The sequence below is a fragment of the Phoenix dactylifera genome, chromosome 17 (assembly GCF_009389715.1).
Source record: "Phoenix dactylifera cultivar Barhee BC4 chromosome 17, palm_55x_up_171113_PBpolish2nd_filt_p, whole genome shotgun sequence".
In the NCBI taxonomy this organism is placed as follows: Eukaryota; Viridiplantae; Streptophyta; class Magnoliopsida; order Arecales; family Arecaceae; genus Phoenix; species Phoenix dactylifera.
Window position 1 is genome coordinate 1804337 of NC_052408.1, and position 19522 is coordinate 1823858.

The following is a 19522-nucleotide window of genomic DNA, read 5'->3' on the forward strand; positions in this document are numbered from 1 at the left end:
GTTGTTTTGGGGTTTTTAGTTTTATTTTAATAAAGAGTTTTATTTATACTAAAGTTTTTAATTTCTGTTGTTTTTAATTTCCGTTCCTCAAATTCTGTAATCTTTCTTCCTTTTTTTATGCAATACATTAAAATTTCTTTCATGCAATTGATGTTCCAGTCTTCAATATTCCTAGCACTGTTTTCATCCATTTTATGCCAGAGCTTTATTTTTCATTAAAAAATGCTTTTTTCTAAGTACATGTCTTCTGGTTAATTTCAATTAAAAATCATTCTCCGGTGGACTAGAGAATCCATCAACATCCCCAACGTAATGTTTTTCCTTTGATCATTCAAAAATCAATTTTGAATCCGAGTGAACGTTTTTATTTTTATGCAACTCCAATCGCCTCCCTGTGGATCGACCTCTTACAACCACTATTCTTCGAGTAGAACAGGTAAGAGTAAATTTAAATTTAACTTTTGTTCATCGGTTCTAACAACAATCTGTCTATCATATTTTTAGGTAGGCAGGAAAGGACGAACATATAACTCTTTATTAGATAAGGAACTTAATTCATGAAGTCCAATTTGGATCCTAATTGGATTAGGATTCATATGAATCAAATTGGAGGACAAATTGGATCCTAATTGAATTAGGATACAATCAATCAAGAGGGATCACATGTTTCCTAATTAGATTAGAAAATTAAAGAATGGAAAATAAGGGAGGGGCGTCCGCCCCTCCTCTTTGATCTGCACCAAAGAAAGGAGGGGCATCCGCCCCTCCTTTCCTTCTTGGGTTCCCCACGCACAAGAGGAGGGACGTCTGCCCCTCCTCCTTCTCCTCTTGGCTTGCCACACGGCACAAGGAGATTCTCTCAATTCTCTTTTAAGTAAGGGGTTGGGAAGAATTAGGCGGAATGAAACAAGAAAGGATTTCTTGAAATCTTTTTTCTCGTTTAGTTAGGCATGAGATGCCTATAAAAGGAGGAGAGGCGTGAGGGCTGAAGAGGAATTGAAGGTCATTGATTTCAGCCGCCCCACCTCCTTCCTCTCATCCTTCCAGGCGTGAGCAAGAAAAAAAGAAAAGAAGAAGCGCTGCCTCTTCTTCCTCCTTCTTCTTCCTCTCAAAGCAATCAAGGAGTTGATTGAAAGAGAGAGAAAATCAGTCATCAAAAGCGATCTATGCAAGGAAGCTAGCACCTCGGTGAGATCAAGGAGCGATCTGTACCTCGTGTGGATACCTATAGAGGCCGGACGATTGTGCGGTTTCAAGCAAACTGAATTTATCGATCATCAGATAGTGGTGAAGATCTATCCGCTCAAAGGTAAAGATAGGATCTTTACAATTCTTAATTGTAGATCTGAAATTAATCAAGTTTTTAATTTTAATCTTTCCTTAGATTCTATAATTTTCTGAGTTAGAGAATTTATAATTTTTTTAAAATCTACATTCCCTAGGATGTTCATGAGATGAACGACCCCGCGCGTGTATTTCTGCTGCGATCGTCACAACGTGTGCGGGGGTAACCCGATAGTATGATGCACCACATGGTACCTTGGCTGATTTGATAATGTTTCTATGTCGAAATGATGCTACCTATTTAGATTTTCTCAGTACCTTTAAAATCTTTATTCTTTATTCTTCATAAACACTCACACGCTTATCATGGTAAAAAAGGAGAGATGTTATTTATTTGTTCATATCAAAAGTTATGAGTAGAAGGGATGTTCATAGGCTTTAATACCCAAATAGCAACTAAAGTGAACTAAAAGTGAACTATGTTCATAGGGTTTAAATCTTCATATTGTGAAGTGCAGAATTCATTCTACGCTTGGTTTTGGTTTATTCGAACTTTTCTTCTACAATCTTGCATACTTCTTGGTTTATTCATCTTATACTTCTTATACGCTTTGTTCCCCCTGAAGATTTGTTCTTTTCGAGTCTACTACATGCATACTTGCAGATTTTGGTATTATACATGAGCAATGGTTATATAGTAACATGAAAACCTCACATGAAGAAGGAACACAGCTGATTTGTAGCTCTATGATAGTGCTTTGTCTAGCTATCTCTGTAAAGGCTACCAGTTTGAGGAAAAATAAGAATGCCATAGATTGGCTACGCAATTTAGAAAAGAAATTCTCGTTATACATATGACAATTGTACCCAAATTATCTGGTCCAACTTTGAGTCAAGCTTAGATTATAAAAGTCTGCGATTTGAATGATTCGACTTGAGATTCCTGATTCTAATTTTTAAATGGATCATCGATGTTTTGAACATGTCGGATTTGTGCAAGAACCTTGACGCTATGTTGATATTGGAGGTGAAATTCTTAGATAGATTGCAGTCAAATGTAACGACTAACATGTCATTTGCACCAATTTTCCATTCATCAATGGTTGACGCTTACCTCAACCTACAGAGAACATGGTTCCAACCCCCCTTCTCTTCTTTCGTCGGCCAATATTGACTCATTAGCTAGTATAGATGGGTATGACATACCTTCTACTAGAAGTGGTGCATGGTGCTTAGCTACTTTGATCAACTGTATAGACCTATTTCATCCATGTAACTTGAACCTGAAGTTAAAAGCTACAAGTCAATGATATAAAGCATGCTTGATTCTCATAACATGTGTAGTCCATCTCATTATATTTGAATAGACAAATATATCCACATAGACCTTATACATTTAACCATAACCATGATAGAAAAGTCTTGTTCAATTTATTTTAATTTTGCTTTGTTATTGCAATTCAGTTCTCTCGAAGGTTTTATCCTTTATCAACTTATGGGCGCGTACAAGAATTGGTGAAAATCAAATAAGGGTCCATTTTGTAGCAGTGCATGTGTAGACATGCGTGTATGTATGTATGAAATAATCTGAGCAGCTTGAGTTTGGTTTGAATATAAGCTCAATCAGGCACAGTTTTATCTTAATGGAGCCAAGCTTGAAATCAATTTCGAGCTGAGCCTGAGAAAAATCCAGCTCGATCAGCTTGGCTTGGTAGTATGTCATGCAATTATATATGTATTCAGCCATTAAAATAGATCCAAAGTCTGATGTTGCAAGCACTTAAAGTGGGTTTAAGGATTTGGTTGATGAATATTTAAATTGTCAGAATCAGAGTTAGACAAAAATTCAAGCTTGAGTCATGCTTTTGTTCAAGTTTGAATATAACTTGATTCAATATTGGTGGATTTTAGCTAAACTGAAGGTTATCAAGCCGATTCATATAGGCCTCTGTTCGTCTCTGTTCGGATATAGGCTTGATTAAGCCTGATCATATAATAAAGGAATCACACTTGATCTTGATCAAGCTTGGCTCAGTTGTCCTATCATCTCCATATCCACTTGAGGTTTCATTGGTGGAGTTCTTTGATCTCTTCGTGTCTACATTTCTTTCCCTGAGTGAAGCATGAACTTATTTATGAACGGTTTATTTCAGTATGCCGTTAAAAAAAAAAAAAAAATTGTCTAACTTTATTTAGTGTTTATGATATGCAACTTTAACATCTCTAATTTATCCAACTACCTTGAACTTCTCTAGGCAACATGTTCTTTGGTGCTTACAGGTAAAGTGCCTCTTCTCCTTTCCTTCAATGCATAGCTTTGTCTTGGTGCAGGTTGGTCATAGATCATTGCATGTATATTGTATGCCGAGTTGTTATGTAACTTCTAATCAGTACACCATAACAATCTCTATACCGGGCATACCAACATAATGATAGAGTGGCAACAGTATGGAGCCCGGTACCAAAACAGTGTGCCATGGTTCTAATTGAAAGTATAGACTTGGTACTTGATTAAAACTTAGGTGTCGGTAAACATAATTAAATCTATGATTTTGCTATTGTAGTCTTATTATCATCTACAAAATGAATGACTAGTGCTTGTTTATCTTGACAGAATATCACTTGGATAATTGCAAACTGAGATTTTGAAGTATGTTACTTGTTCCACTCAGAATTTAATCCAACATCTCCTAGACATGGGCACAAGTTGAAAAAGGTGAAAAATGTGATGAACATTGTGATATATTGTGACATCAGAATGGAAGTTAGTACCAAATTATATTTACTTAACAATAATACTGGCAAAGAGAAGAAATAATCAAGGCTGAACTGGTGTATGTATCATTAGCTTCAAATATGATAACAGTGGAATTTGTTTTTGTACATCATGGAATGCTCCTCATGAGCATCTTCTTTCATAGTTTTGTAAATGCCAGGCAATTTTTGGGCTACAAGTATTTTTCTTTATGGGCTACAAGTCTTTATTTTTCTTTCTTTCTTTCTTTAAGCTTATCGACGTTGATATCATTTTTTTCATTGTAACCTGCTCAGGAACAGTGTCCTTATTGACCAGTATTTTTTTTTTTTGGGTAACCATTGACCAGTATTTAAAGGACAAAATTTATGAAGAGAAGAGTTGTTGGGCTTGGAAATCAGATTCCGGAGGAGTTTCACAATTTTGGAAAGGCATGCAATGGAAGCGAACCGTTAGGTTTATGCTCGCCAGACACAAGATGTAATTTTGGTTTGGAAGATACTATGCAAAGAAAAAGATGGGAGCAATCTGAAAGTTAGATTTCAATTTTTGAGAAGATGGAGCAGGTCCAAATTAAAGGCTCTCGCACGAAAGAATGTGACGTCAACCATTTGAGATCTATGCAGGCAAATGGAAAAAAAGATTCGGAGCACTTCAAAAGTTGTGCAAAGCACATCCGGTTGATGACACGCAAGAAGATTAATAATTCTTTCACGTGAAAGATACAACCCAAACCTCAAATTAAAACATTGGCTATAATAATTCTCATTTTGACGTGTAGTAATCCTAATATAGAGAGAAAAAGGTAAGTTGAAAGAACTTAGATGCTCCCACCTCTTGGTCATCTTAAAGTTAACTTCGATGGCGGCATATCAGTGGATGGTACACATAGAGGAGTAAGATTTATTATCAGAGACTATCATGGTAGACTGGTTGTGGCAGGAGGCCGGCGCACCACCTGGTTGACGGTCATTGAGGCGGAGCTCTGGGCAGCGTGAGAGGGCATCACCAATGTGAGGAGAGTCTTCTGTGGCTCTCATCTCTTGAACTTATTCCTCCCTTTTGCATGCTAGCTTTTAATTTCTCTTCCCTCCCTCCCCTTACCTTCTTCCTTAATTCATAGTGGTACTTTAACTTGATCGACCCTTGTGTCTATTTTGCCTTCCTATGCCTTTATCGGTGCCTACATGGGAATATAATGCTTGGGGGTACTTAGTAAGAATAAGTTCTAATGCTACAATGTAATATTACACCAATCTCAGTGCTTGATAAGAAAACTATTTTTCTGGCATGTGGACCCGGCAATAGCAGCATTAATGAAATGATTATGAATATAGCGGCTAGCATATATCTAAGCACAATGGTTTGACGAAATTAAGAAGCTTTATCTCACATAAATATACAGACATATGTGCTTACATATGGACAGATGGATGGATAGATCCAAACCATTAAGGATGTTCTACACTAAGAAAATGCCCAGCAAATTCATCTATTTTGTACTTTCGAACCTAAGCATCAAGTGGGTGCAGCAAAAAGGAAAAAAAGATAGTTTTGATAGCATGGCATTGCATTTTACTAAGCTGTAATCATCAAATCTAGTAATTTAAATCCACCATATTTTAAGATATATCAATCATAATCAATGAATTAGATTTTCAAACTTTGTATCATGTTATGTTGGCTATCCTTCCTGACGACCCAACCTCGGCTATTGCTTTCTTATTGCCTGGCTCGTGCTTGTTCGCTGGTCAACCAAAGCAGCGTCAAGCTAGTATTTGCAGTGAATCCTCCAGTTAAGTAGTCATGCATTACGATAGGAACTCCCAATTCTCTGGCACACATGGCCCTTTTCATCATTTCTTCACATGTACCTGCAGTAGAATATGTATATATATATTAATGATAATTTAAAATTATAAACTATGATTATAAAAATATATTTTAGCACACTAGTACAATTGATACCTAGATCTACCGAACTAGTACTGAGTTTTGTATGGGTCAGTGACTAGTATGGTAAGGTGCCAATTCGGTAGCATGCCGACACTCGGTATATTGTAGCATGGTGGTTCCATACTGATATGCCATATTTTTTATTTTTTATTTTTTTATTTTTCAACTTTGAGGGATTATTTTAATGATTCTGATTGTTTGAACTACTTTGATGTTTTTTATATTATATTTGTCTCAAATACGATATGATTAATTCATGAATGTAATTGTAATATAATTGAATGTATAAATATATACATATATATAACTAAATATACATATATCAAATGGTTTTGAAGTACAAAATGCGCATGACATCTAACACAAATGTCTAATGCTGAGCTAGTCATTCCATCTGATGGAATATAGAGGTAGCAAAATCTGACTTGTAATTGGCTGAAGCTTTGGAGGATAATAGTTGCTCGAATATGATGTCTTTGAAGGATATCCATACGGGTCATACCTTGGCCATATAGAATAGAATCCAAATCGAGAGGCATGTTTTCTGTATGCAATCATATCCTTGTGGTTCTAAACCTGTGGTCCGTATCCTACATGACATTAGCAAACTGTAACTCACCAATGAACTAATCAGGACTATAGGGCTATGAGTTGTATGTGCCCATGCCACATCCACAACTATCTCTCTAACCATGAGATGTATCATTGCTTGAACTATCATTATCATCATCACTCATAACACAAGATGATATGGGCAACCAATCATTTGAAGGCTTACTGATCTTAGAATTAGAGTGAACATGCTCCTCATTCACTCTTCCATAGACTTGCAGTTCTCTCTCCTTTCCTTTTCTCACTAATCTAAGAAACTACTTTTTTTTCTTGGATATCCTTGTCTGCCTGGCTCTTCCAAGTGGCTCGGCACGGCCTATCATCCTGACTGGCTCTATCTCCCTGACTAGACCAAGTAGCATGGTAGCCACTTCTTAGTATTTGTCTAATATCTAGAAGGATATCAATGATGATTGGCTCCACCTTCACCTCTATGGTTGTTCGGTTGGTTGTGATCGTGGCATATATTATCCTCTTATTGTTCTGCATCTACCCTAGCCTCGCCATAAAACTAGATAATTGATAAGGTAATCTTAGCTCACCAAGCTTTGGTTGCTGCTACTAGCCTGAAGCCAATCAAATATCGAATTCTCTTCCTCACAAAATCATTGTGAGGTGGATCATTATACTTCAACTCCACTTTCTCTTATATGCACCTTAGCCTTTGATTGTAATGGACATATACCAAATCATTTAACCTCCTATATGTTAGGAGCTTCCTCTCTTTATTATAAATTAGGACAAAGGTCGGCCAGTTACACTCACAGCCACTAGAGGAGATTATCTATTAGAGGATCTAAATCACTAGCCTTCTAAGGTCTTCCGATGATAGGCCAAAGTGGAACTACCATTTAGCTGCAAATAGCTTCAAGCATATTGTATATTAGACACTATTTATTATAAATATTAGATCAATTTATTGATGCAGAGAAATATCTAAATTTATGTTATCTTTGCTTGCTATAGCTGCCTTTTTGTCAAAGCTATAGTATCTCTACCTAAATGCTTTATTTTGTGAAACATATAGGATAAAAATGTCAATGATTTTACGATTTTGGTGGATCTTTTGAGAATATTTCATACAAGTAGCTATATCAAGATAACCACTAGCTAGATGCTTCTTCGACCTCATCACCCCCTCCCCCACCACTTTGCATCGCACCACTTACACCACCAATGGTGTCGACCTGATATCATCGCCCCATGCTCCCAATATGTGTCACACTTCACTTATTCTTCATTCCTAGATTCATCTCTACAAGTTTGACGAACACATCATATATTTTAAGTTATTAATATTTATTTAAATAAATTTTAAAAAATTATAATTTATATTTTAATACAAAAATGACTGAATTGCTTTAGAAAATACTTCTACATTATCTATATATAATACTAACTTTTCATAAATTTTTTTAATTTTTATTTTTAATTAGTTTTTAATTAATAAATTAATATTTAATTATAAAGCATCTTGAGAAATATTTTTAATTTAAATTAGTGTAGCAGCCTACTACGGATACTACATACATTTTTTCAGCCCATGTGCACTAATCACCACTTATTTTTTAAAGTTATTTAAATTTGGGCTTAGGCTCATATAGCCATTATCATGCCCTAATTTAAATAAATTGCTATCAAATCAAGCTAGCAAGTAACATGCGTATCCCCATACATATTACTGATTTTATAGAAAATTGTTGAACATTAAAGGATTCAATTTTCAGCTCTATTATTTCTATATTAAAAAATAAACAACATACTCAAAACATTAAAAAATGAAATTTTCTTTTAACTAGAAACTAATTTCCAACTTCAGCAAATTGAATCCTAAAGACATGAACAAATTAATAAAAACTGAGACCGGCTCCATGTTGGCATCTTGTACTGGCTATTGCTAGATCAGATACATGAGTCCTCATTCAAAAGAACAATCCTGCGAAGCTTGGTATAATATGAGAAGCTGCCTTAACAGAAAGTGTAAGATCATAAGGTTGACTGCTGGCTTTACAGTTATATGTGCATTGATATCATCAAACTGCAGAAAGATTTGAAAAATGAAAATTGTTGGCATTCATCCCCCCTCTCCGATGGTAAATTTTCAGAAATAAAATGCCTCATAAGGTTAACACGTATCCCCATCAAGAAAAGAAATGCACATTTTGTAAGGTTATTAACTTATCATGCATCCATCAAGAATAAGTATTTCGGAAGAAACAATAGTCCACTCTCCGGAACATTAGTTATGTTCACACAAACAAGTTGTACTTTTATAAGCTAAGCATGCAAATCGTTCTTACAGTACAACAAAGCAAAACACAGAGAAGGGTTTCTTGCCGGGTGGCATGATTTAAGATCGTCATCGCCGACAAGTTTCAGATAAATCCCCTCAGTGATGATGATCTTGAACATAACGGAGGCCACAATATTTGCATAGTGCCAGTTTCTCCGGGTCAAGGCAAACAAACTCAATTGGGTGGCCAAGGGCAGGATTACTATCTGTAATTGATCGGATGATGCCATGACGTGAGCATGCCTAGTCATGGAACGCAAGAAAAATTGAAACCGATTATAGAACTAAGATGGGTTTTTACCTCCTTCACAGGCAACAATCCGGCCTTCAACTTTTATGGGTGGGACTTCACTAATCAATTCCATTGGGGATTTCTTACTGGTATCCTGTACCATTCATAAAAGAATTAATTTAAAATATTCCTGAAAATTTGGCCAGCGAAATTCAACTCAAATTTGTAAACTTCTAGTCAGTCATGCAGTAGAAACAAATACCACAATCATACACAAATGAATAGTTCATGATTATCGAGCAAAAGTCAAAGGATAAGTTGCAAGTGCAGCAGAAAAGAGCAAGCCCTCAAAAAACAAAAAAAGAAAAAGAATTAGATATGTAATTCCTTGTACTAGGCAAACTACCATTGAATTACAGTATGGATTGGTGCTCCGAGAACATCGGATATGCACCTCTGCCTCTAGAAAGCTCAGATAAATGAGAACCAAGAACTTCTAACCACCTTCACTGTAATCATAGGTCACTGAAGGAATATACGGTAATCCTATTTTCATAGGATGCTCTTGTTTGCCAGATCGAACATAAAGATCTGTGATCACTCATAGTAATAATTTATGTCTTTTAAAAGTATGCCAAGTCAGAGTTCTAAGCTGACAGTATTGACATGGCATCGCTCTTTCTAATAATGAAAGAAGCATGGCCATATGAAAGTTGCCTGGTGACCACCTCATGATGCATCAGACCCAATTTCTCTGGTCATCATCCTATAAGAACATAAATATAAAGACTTTCCATGCCTCATCATGACCACCTCATTTAATTTTCTAAATGCAATCATAAGTCTCTATGTATGGTATTCGTGATGCACGTGCTTAAATTTCCAGAAATTGTACAGATCGGAAGATGGTGGAGACTTCAAATTCAAAATCTTTTACATGTTCATAACCTACCATGGTACTAACCTCCTGCTCATCAGCTGTTTAAGACACCAATGCAAGTATGTGATATCCACAGGTTTTTATAGTTTGCTGTTCTCACCTACACCTTGAGACAGTGCATCAAATGGTGCCTAGCAGATGCCCATTGCATATGGTGAAGGGCCACAGATTGCTCTCTCTTTTACAAGTCCTGGTGTCGACTTATTAAGTTATAAGGGTGAACAAAATGAGCCAACTATATATCTAGTCTTTGGAAGATAAAGAAAAAGGCGAAACAATTTCATTGCAAAAATCAGATGTCACCTCGTCACAAATTGAATAACAACTCTTTGCAAGTCTTTTATCTAAATTAAAAGCTACATAATTTTCATTTTCTTTTTCCTTTTCCGAACCATTCTCCTTTATATTTGCATCTCAATAGCATGCATTATTGATGGTGTGATATTTCACCAATGCTAGCACATTGTTGTATTTTTTTACATTTCAATGCAGGCCTTTTCCCCATTCAACAAAACTGAAATCGGAAAAAGAAAAGGAATGAAGTAATTGGCATTCTAGTATTGCTATCTAAATATAAGAAAGATCACAAAGTTGCAAACCGCGATTTCCATTCATTCGTTTCTCCAACATTCCCACCAAGCAAGCAACTATGAAACTTGTTCACTTCTCTTCTTCTTCCCATTTTTTTCTTTTTTATTCGAATTCAATCAAGTAGTCTGATTTTTGTTTGTCTTAACATGAAGTCGAAAACCTCTCGATCATTCTCCCATTATTTACCCATTGGTAACTCCAGAATTCATGATGCATTATCTCAAACAAAGCAAACTCCAGGGATCAACACAACTGAAAGAACCAACTTTGATAACAGATCATACTCCCTTATTCTCTTTTTATCAAGAAAAAAAGTTCCATCGCCTTTCCAAACCCGATATGATACGAAATCAGATGGATCAAAGAGATGAAAAAAATGGACCAAAAGAACTCCAATCACGACGAGATCGGATCGAAGGAGATGGAAAGATGAGATTTTTACAGCAGAATCTAACAGACTCGGCTACCTGCATCCATTTGGCGGTGTGCTCGCTGACGAGCGTGTTGATTGCCCTCTCCTTCGTAGCAGAGTGGAAGGGATCGAGGGTTTTCAGGAGGTGAGGAAGCCTTCTTGTCGCCATCGCCGAGAGACTCGAAAGAAGATGGGAAGGAAAAAAAAACAGAGATTTAAGCCCCACAAATTGAAAAGAAACAAGGAAAAAAAAAAAGGAAACAACCAATGGCAATTTCTGTAAATATGTATTCAAACGTGGGCAGAGAGATTTCTCCTGCCTGCTGCCGTTCCACTATTCCGCGGGGTAGTTCTAAATACACCCCCCCTATTGCTCAGGACACCCCCCAAAAATTAAAAAAAAAATACCCAAACTAACCTTTAGTGTAATTACCATATTGCCCTTGAAATTTTCTCAGTACCGTTCGGCACTGGATCGCCGAACAAAATGCTTCTGTTCGGCTGAACGGTGCCGAACAGAAGGCTTCTGTTCGGCGATCCAGTGCCGAACAGAAGGCTTCTGTTCGGCAACCCTCAACCGAACAGAATCCTTCTGTTCGGCGGAGGGGAGGGGAGGAGGGGTAGGAGGGTGGGGAGGAGGCGGCGGAGGGGGGAGGGGTAGTTGGAGGAGGGGGAGGTGGAGGAGGAGGAGGAGGAGGGGGAGGTGGAGGAGGTGGAGGAGAAGGGGGTGGAGGAGGAGGCAAAGAAGGGGGAGAAGGCGGAGGGGGATGCAGAGTAAGAGGGGATGGGGATGGGGGGCGGAGGTAGAGGGGTGGAGGAGTAGGAGGAGGGAGGAGGGAGGAGGAGGAGGAGGCAGAGGCGGGGCGGAGGAGGAGGGGAGAGGGATGAGGGGAGGCAGAGGTGGGCGGGAAGAGGGGGAGGGGGAGGAGGAGGATGAGGAGGGGGGAGGAGGAGGAGGCAGAGGCGGGGGTGGGGAGGTGGGGGTGGGGAAGGTGGGGGTAATTTAGGAATTTTTAATTTTTTAGGAGTGTCCTTAGCAAATGGGGGGGTGTAGAGAGTATTTAATTTTTTTTTAATTTTTGGGGGGTGTCCTGAGCAATAGGGGGGGTGTATTTAGAACTACCCCTATTCCGCGGCGTGTTGCAGGGTGGTTCTATATACACCCCCCCTATTGCTCAGGACACCCCCCAAAAATTAAAAAAAAATTAAATACTCTCTACACCCCCCCATTTGCTAAGGACACCCCTAAAAAATTAAAAATTCCTAAATTACCCCCCACCCTCCCCACCCCCTCACCTAAATTGCTCTCTACACCCCCCAAACCCCCCCCCACCCCGCTCTTCCCCTCCAAAACACCTCGCCAACGCCCAAAACCCCCCCGTTCCCCCTTCTCCCTCTCGTCGCCGGCATTCTCCCGATCTCCGACCACCTCGCCGGCTTCTCCCGGAACCACCTCGCCGGCTTCTCCCGAAATTTTTTTTTTTCACGGTTCGTGCTCCGTTCGGCACTGGATCGCCGAACAAAAGGCTTCTGTTCGGCTGAACAGTGCCAGACAGAAGCCTTCTGTTCGGCACTGTGCAGCCGAACAGATCTGTTCGGTTGAGGGTTGCCGAACAGAAGGCTTCTGTTCGGCACTGTTCAGCCGAACAGAAGCCTTCTGTTCGGCACTGTTCAGCCGAACAGAAGCCTTTTGTTCGGCGATCCAGTGCCGAACGGAGCACGAACCGTGAAAAAAAAAAAATTTTGAAACAAGGTGGAACACGTACCTTTGCGGCCGATTCTTCGTCCCAAATCACTAGTTGCTTGTCCATGCTTCGAATGGGGCTTAAATCTCCTTCAAAGATCACCTAAACGATGTAAATGGATCGAGGGGTTTAAGGGGGGTTTGAGGGGGGGTTTTTTTTTTTCTTTTCAAAACGAAACGGAGGAGGAGGAAGGGGGGTGTATGAGAAAATTTCAAGGGCAATATGGTAATTACACTAAAGGTTAGTTTGGGTATTTTTTTTTTGGTTTTTGGGGGGTGTCCTGAGCAATAGGGGGGGTGTATATAGAACTACCCCGTGTTGCATGATATCGTGTAGTTTTACAATTTAAAGGCCCAGTTTAATACTTTAATCCCCAAAGAACAAATTGGTTTTAGGTCCCTGTTTCGACTTCGATTTTACAGTTAGCTCCTGCCTCGCTTCTTTTAGTCCAGTGTTTAGTCGCAGATATATAACTAAATCCTGTTTAAAAGCACAATGATTTGTTTTTCTGTAAGGCTGTGCATGTTTTTTTAAATTATTTTTACACTTTTTTAGATGGATTAGGAACTAAAAACAAATTAACCTTGAAACTACAAAGGCATGAAATATTTGGTCAATAAGGCTTGAATGTTAAATTGCAGCCGATCCAGAGGCTAAAAGTCAATTACCAAGGAAGTGTAGTTCGAAGTTTTAAAGAAATGTTTAAAGAACCAGATGAGTTGATCTAGTTGACCTAATCAACCCGCGACCTAAAAGCATGTATGAGTTGGGTCAATACATCCCAAAGTCCTATGCGGCCTATTGATTAATAGGGGCGTGTCAATCTTGACCATTTCGAGCAACCCACTTTCAATCATATGAGTAAATCATTTAAAAATACCGGCATAAAGAAATAAAAAGTTATTATATTGTTTATTATCTTGGATTGGCATATCTTATATATTACAAAATGTAGAAGCATATATCAAGTTTAAGCACATCTTATATCAAATGTATTACATATTGCAAAATTAATTTCAAAAAAAAAAAACCATACCTCATGCATTGTGTCGATCAGCCTAAGTACTAATTTAGTGTCTAGGCAGGATTTCAAAATATTGCTTCACTTGCCTTAACTAGCCGTGGTCACTTGGGGGACATTCTGATTTCCTTGGACTAGGGTGTCAATACCAGGGAAGTCCCAAGAACATGATTTATCTCAATAAAAAAAGGTTAATTAGTTTACTTGGTCAAAATGGAACAGGAGAAATTGAGGCCTATCCTTGGATTGTTTGTTTAGTCATTTTGACTAGATATCTTACTCTCAATGTTTTTTCTAAAGGGCATTTACAGTTAATTCTGAGTTTTTGCACAATAAAAAATTAATTATATAAAAGAATAATTTGGAGAAAAGGCATATTATGCGTAAAGTACTACATGTAAATAGTTAATTCTAGTATAATTAATCATCAGATAGTAGTCAAACAAAATGTTTGGTGTTAAATTTCCTAATCAGATTCCCATCTTACCCAGTAACCAGGTTGACCAAATTATCCACTTGCAAAAGGTCAGATTCTAGTTTAAGATTTGGCCCAACCAGTACTAAATGACCTCTTTGCCATTGTTTTAGACCTTGATCCATGCATAACTGCATAAGCATATCTTGGACAGACCTATACACTGAAATTTTGATTAAGCCATGGAAAGATATGGATCCCCAGACAATCCAATGAAAATCAACAGTATATCCATAGTAAATCTGCAAAATCTATAGAACATGTTCGTAGAGAAAAATTTATCTCATTATGCATGCTTTTAGTAATAATAGATGCGCACGGCTGGTGTCTATAGTTATTTGAGGCTCAGTGATCATATGTTGTCACCAAATAATCAAGCATTAGGACCACAAAAATCGAGTTTGGATTTAGATTTGGATCCCTCAAAATGAGTAAGCTCCAAGTTCGCAAACAAATTCAATAATAATATCATTATTTTGAGTATCGCCTGTTCCAATTAGATATTTATGTACTCTTTTCATAGCTCTTAAGAGTGATTTCTTAGGCTTAGACTAATACCTTGCCTTTAAGCAAACATTAAAACATGATATCAGGTCTACTTCTAGTTAAGTATAATAAGGATTCTATCATACCTTAATAAAGTTTTAAATCAATACTTTTATCAGCCCCATATTTATCTAATTTACAAGAAGGACTTAAAAAAGGAACGATATACTTTGCATTCTTCATGCCAAATTTCTTTAAGATTTCTCTTGTATACTTGCTTTGACTAATAAAAATCTCATCTCTTGTTTGCTTGGTTAGGAGATCGAGAAAGAATGTAAGTTCACCCATTATGCTCGTATCGAATTCTCCCCACATGAGCTTTAGAAAATTTTGACACAAAACTTCATAAGTAGCACCTCATTTAATATTATTAAAATAATCTTTTCTTCTTGTAAACAAGGTTTTATTACTAATTCTTCTTGAAAAATTATATTCTAACAAGAATTAGCTTAATCATTCATACCAAGCTCTAAGAGCTTGCATTAAACCATACAAAGCCTTTGTTTAATTTGAATACATGATTTGGAAAATTATAATTTTCAAATTCTATATAAACTTCACCAACCAATGAAATACTTTAAATTTCATGTAGCAAGCAAATGCAAGTAATAATCATATATCTTCTATTCTTGCTACAGTGTAAAAATTTTATCAGAATTGATGCCTTCTTTTTGGTTTTGTCTTTTAACAACCAAACTGACTTTGTTTTATATTAAATTTTTTATCTTCATTCAGTTTGTTTCTATAAACCCATTTAGTTCCTAATATAAGATAGTTCTTGGGTATACTTACAAGTTCTCAAACAAACATCATTTCTTTCAAATTGGTTCACTTCTTCTTGCATAGCATTTATGTTCAGTTTTTTCATTTGATTTACATTCTATTTGGGGAAAAAAAGCTAAATTATTGCATGTATCTCTATGGATGATCTAGATTTTATCCCAGGCGAAAGATCACCAATAACTAATTCTTTAAGGTGTCTATAAACATACCTCCATTCCTTAGGTAAGTTATGTCTACCTTGAGATTGTTGTTGTAACTAATCCGCTCCTTCTTGACTATCTTTTTCTTCTTGGTCTATTGTATTTTGTGTGGGTATGTCCTTTAAGGTGAGGTCCTTCATTTCTTTGCTCAATGGATTTGCTTCATCATCAATTTTTTTTTTCTTGAAGAAAGATCATTAGTTTCATCAAAAATAATATGAATGGACTTTTCCATAACTAAAGTTCTTCTATTGAATAGTCTATATGCTTTGCTAAATAAAGAGTATCCAAGAAAAATGGCTTCATCTGATTTAGCATCAAATTTACCTAGATTATTTTTTTCATTATTAAGTACAAAACATTTACACCCGAAAACATAAAAAAAATCAATTTCAGGTTTTTTTGTTTTTCAACAGTTTATAGGGTATTTTCTTCAAAATAGGTCTTATAAAAATCTTGTTTAAAATATGACAACCTGTATTGATTGTCTTAGCCTAAAAATATTGTGGCAGATGTCTTTCACACAGCATAGTCCTAGCCATCTCTTCAAGGATTCTATTTTTTCTTTCAACTACTCTATTTTGTTGAGGTGTTATAGGTGCAGAAAAAGTTATGTTATATTCCATTTTTATTATAAAATCTTTCGAAATTATGATTTTCAAATTTAATTTCATGATCACTTCTTATCTTAAGAACTTTTATGTCTTTTTTCAGTTGAAATCTTTTTCTGCACTTGTATAAATGCAAAAAATGCTTTATTTTTATGTGCAAGAAATAATACTCATATAAATCTAGAAAAATCATCAATAATAATAAAACCAAAATGTTTGCCACCAAGTTTCGAAGTTTTTGTTGGTCTAAATAAATTCATATGCAATAATTCTAATGGCCTAGAGGTTGAAACCATATTTTTAGATTTAAATAAAATTCTAGTCTGCTTTTTTAATTGGCATGCTACATAGATTTTATCTCTTTCAAAACTTAATTTAGGCAGTCCTATAACTAAATCTTGTTTAGCTAATTTTGAAATTAGATCCATGCTTGTATGAGCTAGTCTATAATGTCATAGCCAACTAGTCTTACTAATTTTGGCTTTCCTAGTAACCAAGCATTGCATGTTTTTTATGAATAAATGGTCAAAATTGACCAAGTATACATCATAATGCCTATGCCTTATAAACTTAATATCATTATTCTTGGGACTAGACACAAAGCATATAGAGGATTTAAAAGTTACTTTAAAACCTTTATCACATACTTGACTTATACTTACAAAATTATACTTAAGGCCATCTACAAGTAATATGTTTTCAATAAATGTAGGAGTGATACTCATTTTACCAATTTCAATAATTTTTTCTTTACCATTGTCGCCAAAGGTAATCATTCCTCCTCTTCTTTCAAGAGAAATGAATTATGATTCATTCTCTATCATGTGTCTAGAGCACCCATGGGCTGCTAGACACACCTATATCATAAAAATCAAATTTATATTTTAGGTACCCAAGCTTTCTTGGATCCTTACAGATTAGCAATATTGGATTCTTTTGAAACCCAAATTTTCTTAATAGCAGCTTTACCGTTCAAAATGTTTGCTTCATGATTACAGGTAAAGTATTTGTGCCCAATTTTTTCATATTTAAAACAAGTTATCTTTCTTATTAAATTGTTTGAAAATTTGATAAACATTTTTTTTAAGGATTTCTGTTTTAACAGAGGGTTATAGTCAAGTCCTGCTTTATCAAATACAGTTTGTTGGCTATCCAAAGTCATGCTTAATTTTTCCAAACTTAAAGTAAATTTATCTGTAATTGGTTTTAACTTATTTACTTCTTTGCTTAAATTTTGATTTTCTTCTTGTAATGTTTGTTTAACCTTTAATATATTTTCATTTTCATTTATGAGAGATTGATTTTCATTTTAAATTCTCTATTATTATGGCTAACCTTTTAAAATTCACCTAATAAATCATAAAAGGCATCTTGAAGTTCATCAAAGCTTTAATGTATTCTCATAGCACGTTAGCGGTTGTTCTTTTTTCTTATCTTTGCTCTCCTCCTCCATAGCCAAAGGCCTTCTTCCTTGTCATTTTATTCTTATAAAGCTTCTAAACTTCGCCATTATCAATGCCATTTTCTATCTCATTTTGTACTGTCAGATTCCTCGCTCCCATCTGTTTTTTGAGCATTTGTTTTGAGAGCGATAGTTCTTCTTTTCTTTGATTCCTCTTCTTCAAGCTTTTGCTTTATAGATAGCTCATGAGTGATGAACGAACCTAGCAAGTATTTTATATGAAGGGTGCTGAGGTCTTTTGCTTCTTGAATGGTAGCTACTTTGGCCTCCCAAGTTCTAGGTAATGATCTGAGAATCTTTTACACAAAATCACTGTTAGAATATAATTTACCAAGACTTTTAAGACCATTTATAATATTTGTAAAGCAAGTAAAGATATCAGAGATAGATTCACTTGATTTCATTTTAAATAATTCATAATTATGCAAAAGCATAATGATTTTAGACTTTTTAACATGGTTAGTGCTTTCATGAGTCACTTTCAGCCTATCCTAGATTTTTTTAATAGAAGAGCAAGTAGATATATGATTGAATTCATTTGCATCTAATGAACAATATAACATATTCACGACCTTAGCATTCAGCTGTGCCATCTTCTTATCTAATTCATCCATTCTCCTTCGGGTTCGAAAAGAGACACACCATCAATTATTTTCGTGGGTGCACAAGGACTGTTTACTATAACATTCTACATGTTATAATTTAGTGCTTCAATAAAAATATGCATGCGTACTTTTCAAAAAGTATAGTTTGTGCTAACAAACAGAGGATGTCTGTTTGTGGATTGTCCCTCGGTAAGAGAGGTACCAACAAGGGCTGCCATATATCTTTAACTCTTGATAGTTAGATCAATGAGTGGCTTGAGTACCAGACTCTAATACCACTTGTTGCCCAGCTATGCAGCCCAAGGGGAGGGAGGGTGAATTGGGTTTTTCAAAAAAAAATAACTAACTACGAAGCGAAATGCTTGATAAAGAATAATAAATTCCAGCAAATAATTAATAAGTAAATCAACAAAAGGTAAAGACAAACAGATCATGTAATGCAAAGACAAAAAAATTATAGTAGTTCGGTACCAACTTTATACCTACATTCACTTCTCAAGGCTTCTTGGGAATTTCACTATAAGCTATAACCCAGATTACATCTCAGTTATTTTTTGGGTTCACAACCAAACCCAATTGATTTTTCTAGGTCAATCAACAAAAACCTTCATCGATTGTTTTTCGGGTTTCCAATCAACTTAGTTGATTTTTTAAGGTCAATCCATTTGAATTGACCATAAGTTGATTGTGATATTTATGATGGGATATGAAATGAATTTGGATATTTAGCCTAGCGAGAATGGTAGGATTTAAAAGGGGAAGCATGAGAGGATCTGTGCATGTATGTTTAGTTTTATATCGTCTATGCAATTGTGATAGATCCTGGATGCTTACACAAAATTAAGGATCTAGCTAGCTTTTTTAGGCAAGATCTTGAATTGTTACAGGTGGAATGAGGTTGGATGTGGAGATGCACTTCTTCGAAAATATATTATTTAGACAGAATGGAACAGAGCAGGCAATATATAATTGAAGTTATTCCCAAAAATGATAGAGGTC

At 36.1% G+C, this 19522-nt stretch overlaps 2 protein-coding genes across 2 annotated transcripts in view; both read right to left on the reverse strand.

The window, feature by feature from the left end:
- The window catches only part of LOC103721651 (secretory carrier-associated membrane protein 4-like), a 69052-nt gene extending 66485 nt beyond the window's left edge, over nt 1-2567 (reverse strand). Inside the window, exon 1 of the mRNA XM_039114702.1 lies at nt 2491-2567. The gene's annotated coding sequence lies outside the window, so the exon portion shown is untranslated. The remainder of the gene's footprint in view (nt 1-2490) is intronic.
- Nucleotides 2568-8775: 6208 nt separating this feature from the next.
- On the reverse strand, nt 8776-11296 carry LOC103721645 (NADH dehydrogenase [ubiquinone] iron-sulfur protein 6, mitochondrial-like). The gene is made up of 3 exons (XM_008811934.3): nt 11131-11296; nt 9202-9286; nt 8776-9106 (listed from the first exon to the last, which is right to left on the reverse strand). The coding sequence occupies exons 1-3, from the start codon at nt 11242-11244 to the stop codon at nt 8997-8999; spliced, it is 309 nt and encodes a 102-aa protein (XP_008810156.2). The 5' UTR covers nt 11245-11296; the 3' UTR covers nt 8776-8996.
- Between the last annotated feature and the right edge of the window lie 8226 nt (nt 11297-19522).